This window comes from Eucalyptus grandis, chromosome 3, assembly GCF_016545825.1.
Source record: "Eucalyptus grandis isolate ANBG69807.140 chromosome 3, ASM1654582v1, whole genome shotgun sequence".
NCBI lineage: Eukaryota > Viridiplantae > Streptophyta > Magnoliopsida > Myrtales > Myrtaceae > Eucalyptus > Eucalyptus grandis.
In genome coordinates this window covers 2,804,844-2,814,685 of record NC_052614.1, presented here as the reverse complement: position 1 = coordinate 2,814,685, position 9,842 = coordinate 2,804,844, and the positions used below count along the sequence as shown (strand labels likewise).

Below are 9,842 nucleotides of genomic sequence, written 5' to 3'. Positions count from 1 at the left end.
TGAATAGCTTAGGCGAGCTATACTATCTATTAGGTTTGGCGAACTATACTATCTATTATAGCTTTGGTGAGCTACTATCTATCTATATCAGCTTTGGCGAGCTACCATTTATATGTATTTCAGCTTAGGCGAGCAGTTATCATATCGATGAATGAATTGATAGACGGTATTGGCTGATAGATAGTAATGGTTGATAGATAATATTGATTGATAGATAATAATGGTTGATAGCTAGTATTGATTGGATTGAAGGATTGATGGTATCGATAGTATCGAATCGATTGGACTGATTTGATCGATTGAGGTTATAAATTGTGCTGACGTGCAAGAAGGAACTGAGGTGAGGTAAGTCATCTGTTCTAATTGTGTGGCTATGTGGCTAGAGTGCCCTGAGGCATATTTTCTTCCTAATAGGATTTTAGGGGTTGAACTTGCTGAGATATCGTCTCACCCTGTTGTGGGCTCAACATTTTCAGGTCCTTAGATGGCGGTCGTGGAGGACCCGAAGCCCTAGAGTCTGTGGAGATGGAGACCCAATGATTGGCGAATGTGTCTGTCTAGTTGGTCATAGGACAATTCCCTTCTTTTGTTGAGCTGGTCTTTTGTAGAAAGTCCAGTGTTGTATATAAACCTATGTGTTTATAAAGGCTTGTTTTGATTGTAAATTGGTTGCCTACTTTTCTATCCCAAGCTTTTGTATTCAGGGGTATTTGTTTGCTTTCGCATGTGCAATAAAATGAATGGGTCGGCGACGTATTCTGGGAAGTCGCAATTATCAATCGACTACAGAGGGATGTTCGCGCGCTCGAGGATCGGGGTGTGACATCCCCGTTTAAGTGGTATCAGAGCGGGTCTATGAATGGAGTGATAAGGTGTAATGGTTTATGGGATAGTTGGTAGGAATGACCTTTATTTCACGTTGGTGCATGTGACTGATAGTTGTTTGATAAATTGTGTGGTGTGGATCACTCAAAATTCTAATTTGGTATTGGAATTGGGAAACGAGTATTTATAAAGATTCTGTAGATGAGTGATCAAGAGCAAAGGACTCCTAAAGAGAGAACCTTTAGACTGGTTACTCGGGGTAGAATACCTACAAGGGTTGGTGTGGTGGAGTGCCGACTTAGACCAGCGCAAGTGTAAGAGTACCGCTGCAAGCCGGTACTGAGAGTGTAGCAGCACCGAGCGATCCTAGATTCGATGGGATCGTTCAGGCATTAATTAACCTTGGAAACTTGTTGGTTCAACAAGCATACTACTGAGCCGCCGCTGTTGCCGTTGTCACTACTGTCGCTAGTGCCATAATCGCTGTTGTTGCCGCACCTGCTGAGGTCCAGCTTGGAGTTGTGATCGAGGAGCAAGCTACCGCGTCTGAGTTAAGGTTCAGTTTAGGCAAAGATGATAATCGATTAGGGAAGAAATCGATGACCGATGGAAAGCACCCCATTTGTCCCAACCGAAGGAGTAGAATCGGAAAGTCAACGTCGAACCAGTGTAGCATGTGTCAATTTTGTGGAAGGCGACATGGTTCAGCCCCGTGCCCTTTAAGGACGGGTGATTGTTTTGAGTGTGGCCGATAAGGTCACCTGGCTAGGAACTATCCCAGAAGGTAGATGGAACCACAGCAGCTGTCACCGCTGCCGATAGAACAGAACAGAGAGAATACGCTTCAAGACATGCAGTGGGGGTACTTGGAACAAACCTCCAGTGCAAGGAAGGGTGTATGCCGTCATCCGACAAGAGGCAGAGGAATCACCAAAAAGGTGCCGAGTTTGTGGAATGAATCATAAACCAACCCTGTGTCCCGGTATGAGTAGAACGTGTTTTGAATGTGGCCAGTACGGTCATCTGGCGAGGAACTGTCTATGTAGGTCCAAGAGAACACAAGCATCGCTACTGCCGACAGAACGCCATTAGGTTGACGAAAGGAACAGGAATGGACCAACCATGCACCGAACAAAGGAAGAATGTTTTTAAGGTGTTTTTATCAGAGTAGTGCAACAGGATTTTGAGCAAGGGTTGTAGAATTTCCATTGTTGTAATAAAGTAGTAGAAAGATCAATCTCTGACTATAGTTGTACTTGACGGGTTTTGTTTATGCATAACTTGGAAGTCTTATATGAAAAGGTTTGGCCCAAGAAGCTTTTTGTTGTAATGAATTATGGTCATAATAAAACACAGTTTGATCCATTATTATACGAAAGATTCGAATTATTAAGAGTTGAGGAGGATCCTCGATCTCTTTTTATTTTGTCACTTAAGGCATCTGGTTTTGGATGGGGATTGCCAAATCTATTTGGCAACTATAGTGGATGCGACTATTGAGGAACCAAATAGGGAGAACTTAGCTGTGATATAGAAGTTTTCTTAGATGTTTTTTGAAGAATTGCTAGGTCTGCTATCAGAAAAAGAGATAGAGTTCATGATTGAGTTAGCAACCGGGACATAGCCAATCTCTATGGCTCCTTACCAGACGACGTTATCTGAGTTGAAGGAATTGAAGGTGCAGATGCAAGAATTGTTGGATAAGAGATTCATACACCCTAGTGCATCACCTTAGAGAGCACCAGTTCCGTTCGAAAAGAAAAAAGATGGTTCATTGCGTTTGTGCATCGACTACCGTCAACTCAATCAGGTGACAATCAAGAATAAGTATCCACTCCCTAGGATCAACGACTTGTTTGATCATTTGCAAGAAGCGTCGATATTTTCAAAGATCGGTTTGAGGACAGGGTATCATCAGTTGAGGATCAAGGAGGAGGATATATCAAAGTCAGTGTTTTGTACTCGATACGGCCATTATGAGTTCACTGTAATGCCATTTGGTAAGACGAACGCCCCAGCTGCTTTCATGGATTTGATGAACAGAGTGTTCAAGGAGTACCTGGATCAGTTTGTAATTGTTTTCATCGACAACATCCTGGTATACTTTAATAGTCCCGAGGAGCACGAAAGGTACTTAAGGATAGTGCTCCAGATTCTGAGAAATCACGAGCTGTATGCTAAGTTCAATAAATGTGAGTCTTGCTTAACTCGTGTGGCTTTCTTAGGTCACGTGATTTCAGGAGAAGGAATCTCCATAGACCCCGCCAAGATTGAAACAATAATCAACTGGCCAAGACCGACTACAGTGACAGAGATCAGAATTTTTCTGGGTTTAGCAAGGTATTACAAACAATTTGTGGAAGGGTTTTTAGCATTAGTTTTGCTGTTAACAAGACTTCTGAAAAAGGAAGAGAAGTTTGTGTGGATAGATAAGTGTGAGGGTAGTTTCCAAGAGCTTAAGCAGAAGCTGACTACCACACTTGTATTGACCATTTCATCTAGTCTTGAAGGATACGGGATCTACAGTGATGCGTCGTTGAGAGGACTAGGTTGTGTGTTGATGCAACATGGTAGAGTGGTTGCATACGCGTCCCGTCAATTAAGACCTCATGAACTGAATTATTCTACGCATGACTTAGAACTCGCAGCGATCATTTTCGCTCTGAAGATTTGTAGACATTATTTGTGCGGAGAAAGATTCCAGATCATCATAAACCATGAAAGTGTCAAGTACCTATTCTCTCAAAATGAGTTGAATACGAGACAACGTCATTGGATGGAACTCCTTAAGGATTATGACTGTGATATCTTGTATCACATTGGAAATGCGAATAAGGTCGCTAGTGTGCTGCGTCGAAAGTCTTCAGTTGCACATATGTTGGTTAAAGAGTGGAATTTACTTGAGAAAGTTCGAGATTTAGTTTTCAAATTTGAGGTAGGCTACCTTTCAAATCTTATGGCCACCCTTAGAATTGAGCTGGAAGTGTAGATCAGAATCAAGACGCTTCAGTGGACAAATCCAGAGATTCAGAAGATTCTGCAAGAGAATACAGAAAAGAAGAATGCTGACTTTTAGGTTCTGAGGATGGAATGCTAAGGTTCTAAGGACGATGGTGTGTACCTGATGATGCAACGCTTAAGGAAGAGATTTTGTCAGAATCTCATTGTAGCAGCTATAGCATTCATCCTAGCAGTGCAAAGTTGGGTCAGAATCTATGTCAACTCGATTGGTAGATCGTTTTGAAGTCAAATATCGCTAGACAGGTCGCAAGTATCAGATGTGCTAGCAAGTGAAAGCACGGTATTGCAAGTCGAGAGGACTTTTGTAATCTCTCGAGATTCCTGAGTGGAAATGGGAGCACAACAATGGATTTTGTGACAGGTCTACCAAGGAGTTAGAGTGGTTATGATTCCATTTTGAGTAATGGTCGACAGACTGACGAAATCGACTCACTTCATTGCAGTATGAAAGGATCTTGATTTGGAATTTCAAGTAGGGAAAACGTGTTTTTCCTCGAATGTCGCCTATGATAGGGACATCTCGAGTTGTTAAGGAAGGAAAACTGAAACTGTATGAACATTTGAATCTTTCGAGATTGGGATCAAATAAGAATTTTTGGTCTTAAATGGAAAAATAAAGCAATTTTGAGGGCACCGTCGGCGTCTTTAGCTGAGCGGTATGCGGGAAGAAGTCACTGGCCCGAAATCGGGGGTTCGAATCCTCGAAGCGACAGTTAGCCGCTTAGTTGAATAAGGAAAAGAAAAAGAAAAGAAGAAGAACCAAAACTTTTGCAACTGTCATTTTTGCAAAAATGGGCAAGCGCTTAGCCTTTTGGAACCAAAAGTGGTATGGACAAATTTGAAAGTGATCCTGGTCGGCATGCAGAGTTGTACGTGCGTTAGGTTGTTTGTTTGCATGGAGTGCCGGTGACATTTACATCAGACTGAGACTTGAGGATCATAGCTTTCAATAGAGCATTCAAGTGGTTCCTTTTGAAGATTTGTATGGCAGAGAGTATAGAATGCTAGTGTGTTAGGACGAGACTAGAGAAAGAAAGATCAGGCCCAGAGTTAGTTTAGTAGTTAGTAGATGCAGTTGCCACCATCAGAGATAGATTAAAGACCGCTCAAAGTCACCAGAAAAGCTTTGTAGATAAGCATCGAAGGCCTTTGAAATTCCAAGTTGGTGATCACGTTTTTCTAAAGGTGTCAACAATGAGGGATACTTCATGCTTTGGTAAGAAAGGAAAGCTGAGTCCGAGGTACGTAGGTCCCTTTGAGATTCTAGAAAGAATCGAGATCCTAGCATATCGTCTTGCATTGGCGCAAGTGCATGACGTTTTTCACGTGTCAATATTGAGGATGTATGAGCTTGACCCGACCCACGTGCTGAATTTTGAGGATTTAAACATGGACGACAGAGTGTCGTACGTGGAAAGCCCGGTTCAGTTTGTGTTTCAAAAGGAGCAAGTTCTATGCACTAAGACCATCCCATTGGTCAAAGTGGTTTGGTAACACCACGGTACTGAAGTAGCAACCTAGAAAAGGAAAGAGTCGATGAGACGATTGTACCCCCACCTTTTTGTTTAAGGAATGGTAATGGTTTAAATTTCGAGGTCGAAATTTTTATAAGAGGAAGAGTTGTGACATCCTGAATTTTCCAATTCTGTTTTCAATTGAATGAGTCGGGCATTTCATCTTCGCACCTATAGCTCTTTTCTATGAGTTGGCCACTCATGAGACAACTAGTCTATTAGGTGAAGCCGTTAAGGAATCTAAACGCAATAGACTTGAGAATTCGAACAATAATTGACTACTTGATCATTCTAATCTGCAAGGGTCATTACACTCATGTGATTAAGTGTGGGTGATTCCACCTAAATCGGCACTAGATCGATTTCTCTATCGTTTTGGTACCCTGTGTCCGTTTTTGAAACCTCGAGATTTCCACGACAACCGAGAGTCGCTAATGTGTCAAAGATGTACTTTGTGACTTGAAAATAATCAACCACAGGTTAATTGCACGAAAAGTTCCTAAAAGCTATTCGGTAGGTTAAGACGCGCCTAAATCGCGCTAGATTGAAATTAACCGTGAATTTAAACCCGATTTCATAAATTGAAAGTTCTGTCATGTCACAATTCATTTTAGGAACATCGACTCATTCTTAGAAGATTTTTCTACAAATCGGAATTTTTGGCGGAAAAGCAAAGTGAGGCCGTTTTTTATTGGGAAATTAGTAGGCTCGTTTTTTATCGCATCTTTGGCTGTCAAGTTGGATCAATTGACGGGGAAAAATCATAAGAGGGACAAGGACACCATGACTGATTTATTTGGGCTTCAATTGGATTGGTTTGTTTGAGAATTGAATGGAATTGAACGAGATTGATGAGGCAAAGTCCAAAATTCGTAGCCATGGGGTACACAACATTTTGGACTTGTTGGCAAGCTTCTTGAGGAAGCTAAGGAGAGGAAAAGGCTGAGGTTGAGGGCCGGCCATGGTGGGGGCAAGCAAAAGGAGAGAAAGACAAATGTGAAGCCCTTCAATGCCACCTTGGGGTCCCCCTCTTCAATAGCCTTCATCTCCTTCAATCTAGTTGCTTTCTCCATTGTTAGGCTGTGGGAAGAGCTTGGAAAACCAGAGAAAAACCAGCCAAACCTCCCTTTGCTGTTGGGCCACCAACCTAGGCCATCGGAGTCGCCGCTCGCTCACTGAAGTTGCTCGTGCGTACCCGAGCCCGTCGTCGTGCATCCCTGCTATTCCGCGGTCCTAGTTCCCTATTTCGAGTTGCTTGAGCCATGTCCCAGCTCCACCGGACCCCCTCCGCCTCCGTTCAGTTATCCCCCGACACTGCCTGGACTGCCGTCGCCCCCTAGCCGTCCGTTCTCTCTGTTTCCAGCCCTTTCTGCCGTCAGTTCCAGCCTTCTCGGCCCAAGATTAGAAGCTGAAGACATCAAGGTTCTAGGACTTCAAGGCCGGTTTTCTAACCCTTCCTGGCCTTGGTTGGTGTCACCACTTTGAGGTTTATCGCTCGCCTTGGGGTTGCCGTCGCCGTGGACTTACCAGAACGCTAAACTGATGAGTTTACCTTCTAAACTCTGCTTAAGGAGTTAATTATGCTTAAGGGGTGTTTAGATTATGCTAAGTAGGTTTAGGTGGTTAGATTATATTACTTAAATGTCAATTAGATTAGATGAATGATTAGTTTAGTGGATAATTAATTAGGGCTAATTGTATGTTTAGATTAGTGTAATCTTGTTTAAGCCTTAATTATTTATTTTTAATTAATTAATTATTTCGAATTTATAAATATTATTTTATTAACTTATAATAATATAATATAATATTTAATTATTTAATTTTCGAAATTAAATTAATTATTTAATATTTGAGAATTATGCCTTAGATGGCCGATCGCTAGAATTTCTCACTGATCATAGCAGTACGATTAGTTTGTGCAAATTGTTTGTTAAATTGTGAAATTGAGTAATGTTGGTGAAGTTTTAATATTTAACTTGAAAATACCTGGTGTCGGCTTTTGGCACTGTAATTGGTTTGTAGGACCAGTTTGAATTAAGGGATTTTAATGGATTGAATATCAAGTTCTCTGGTTTAATATTGAAATGTCAGCTTAGGCGAGCAATTATATTGAACAGCTTAGGCGAGCTATACTATCTATTGCAGCTTTGGCGAGCTACCGTTTATATGTATTTCAGCTTAGATGAGCAGTTATCATATCGATGAATGAATTGATAGACGGTATTGACTGATGGATAGTAATGGTTGATATATAGTATTGATTGATAGATAGTATTGATTGGATTGAAGGATAGATGGTATCGAATCGATTAGACTGATTTGATTGGTTGAGGTTATAAATTTCGCTAACGTGTAGGAAGGAACTGAGGTGAAGTAAGTTCATTGTTCTAATTGTGTGGCTGTGTGGCTAGAGCTCCTGAGGTGTATTTTCTTCCTAATAGGAGTTTAGGGGGTAAACTTGCTGAGATATCGTCTCACCCCGTTGTGGGCTCAACATTTTCAGGTCTTTAGATGGCAGTCGTGGAGGACCCGATGTCCTAGAGTCTGTGGAGATGGAAACCTAATGATTGGCGAATGTGTCTTTTGTAGGACAATTCCCTTCTTTTGTTGAGCCGGTCTTTTGTAGAAAGTCCAAAGGTTATATATAAACCTCTGTGTTTATAAATGCTTGTTTTGATTGTGAATTGGTTGCCTGCTTTTTTATCCCAAGCTTTTGTTGTTAGGGGTATTTGTTCGCTTCCCCATGTGCAATCAAATGAATGGGCCAACGCATCCTGTGGGAAGTCGCACTATCAATCAACCGTGGAGAGATGTACCCGTGCCACCCACCATTGTCTTCAGGAGGTCCAGACCATACGGGAGGACTTGACCGTTCGCCAGTCGGAGCCACCGTTTGACCTGCCGATCGGCTAGAAGCCAGCGACAGTCTGACCGCTTGGCCCTGTTTTGCTCCAGTTGACCTTTCTCCAAAAACCCGAGTTAAAAGTGGTCTTTCCATGAGAATCAACCTTCATGCCACCCACCACCGTGCTCAAAGACAACCAACAGACGGACAGCCCGCCGCTGCCGAGTCAGAGACGCTGACCGACTCGTACGTCGGTGAGAAGCCACCGCTCGCCGGACCGCCTGGAGCTTGCCTGGTTCCGCCCGTTTTGCCTTTGTAGCTCGTTTTCTCTCATTTTGACCAAGCTTTCACCCAGCCCAGCTACCGGCCAACCCTTCACCGGAGCTCCGATCAGCCGCCCATCTCCGCTTCTCCTCCGGCAATGCTGTTTTTCAATGTTTTAGTGGGAGTCCAAGCTGTTGTTGCCATTCTAAGCTTGGGACCGCCTTGGATGGTCGTGGTAAAGGTTCCGGTGCATAGCCACCATCGTCGCCGCCGCGTCCATGTCTTCGGCCCGTTTAATGGGTGAGTTTAGCTCCTAATCCCTTGATTAGTACCTAAACTTGCTTAGGGTTAGTTTAACTAGTGATAATTCTAGTTTATGAGATTTAATTGAGTTATATTAGTCCTAAGATAGGTGGTTAGATTTGTGGCTAAGATTAATTTAGTTTAATTTTACTTTATTGGCTTAAATGGGGTTTTTGCGCTTAATTAGGCTTGTTTAACCTTAATGGATTAATTGATTGCTTTAATTAGTGTTTTTAATGACTTTTGGATTTAATTTATTAGTTATTAAATTCTGGAAATTTACTATTCATGCGACATTGTTTACAAAACATTGTTCACCCGAAAATAAAAAGTGTCTAATTTCATGTGTTTTGATCTTATGAGGTGATTTGAGTATATAAATGTATGAGCATCCACATCAATTGAGTAAATTTCACAAAAAGGGAAATATGCTTTGTTTGAGGGACACCGAAATGGACCGCCTTTAGGGAAAAACGATTTGAAATTGTATTTGCAAGCATTGTGCATTGGTTAAATGTCATAGATAAGAAAAGAGTCTTAGTGGTGAGTTTGTGTGATCAAAAGTTGAACTGTCACCCAACAGGAGTTTGGGGGCGATACCTGGCGGGATTTGGAAGCTAGTCGCAGTAGACTTTGGACCGATATCCCTCTTTGGGATACCGTCTGAACGAGAGTTCAAGACGTAGTCATGCCTGACGGGGCGAGACGAAGCCTGATTTTCATTGGTAGCCCGGCAGGACTTGGATGATCGCTGACTAAAAAGTTAGCCATGGCCGGGAGGTAATAAATTAATTGGATTGTCAACTGGGAGTTGACCGTGGCCAATGAGTTGTAAGAACTGGAGCACGTATGGGTGTTGAGTTAGTTGGGCCTTATTATGGGGTAAAATTGTGTGGTGCGATATGGGACGTGTCATAATGATTTTACCTTATAATCGGGACCCGTGTGATCGAGTGATGCATGAGAGGTGGCGCACTAAAGTGCAACAGCATATGTGAATCATGGCATCATTAGTTTTCACTGTACATGAGTTAAGCACATTATTTATGGCACACACGCATAAATCG

The 9,842-nt window shown here is 42.2% G+C and overlaps 1 protein-coding gene across 1 annotated transcript in view; it reads right to left on the bottom strand.

Annotated features, from left to right (window-relative positions):
* Positions 1-8,159: 8,159 nt before the first annotated feature.
* The window catches only part of LOC104438847, a 6,123-nt gene continuing 4,440 nt past the window's right edge, over positions 8,160-9,842 (bottom strand). Inside the window, 1 exon segment of the mRNA XM_039308630.1 lies at positions 8,160-8,323. Within this exon segment, the coding sequence (XP_039164564.1) occupies positions 8,160-8,323 (164 nt within the window).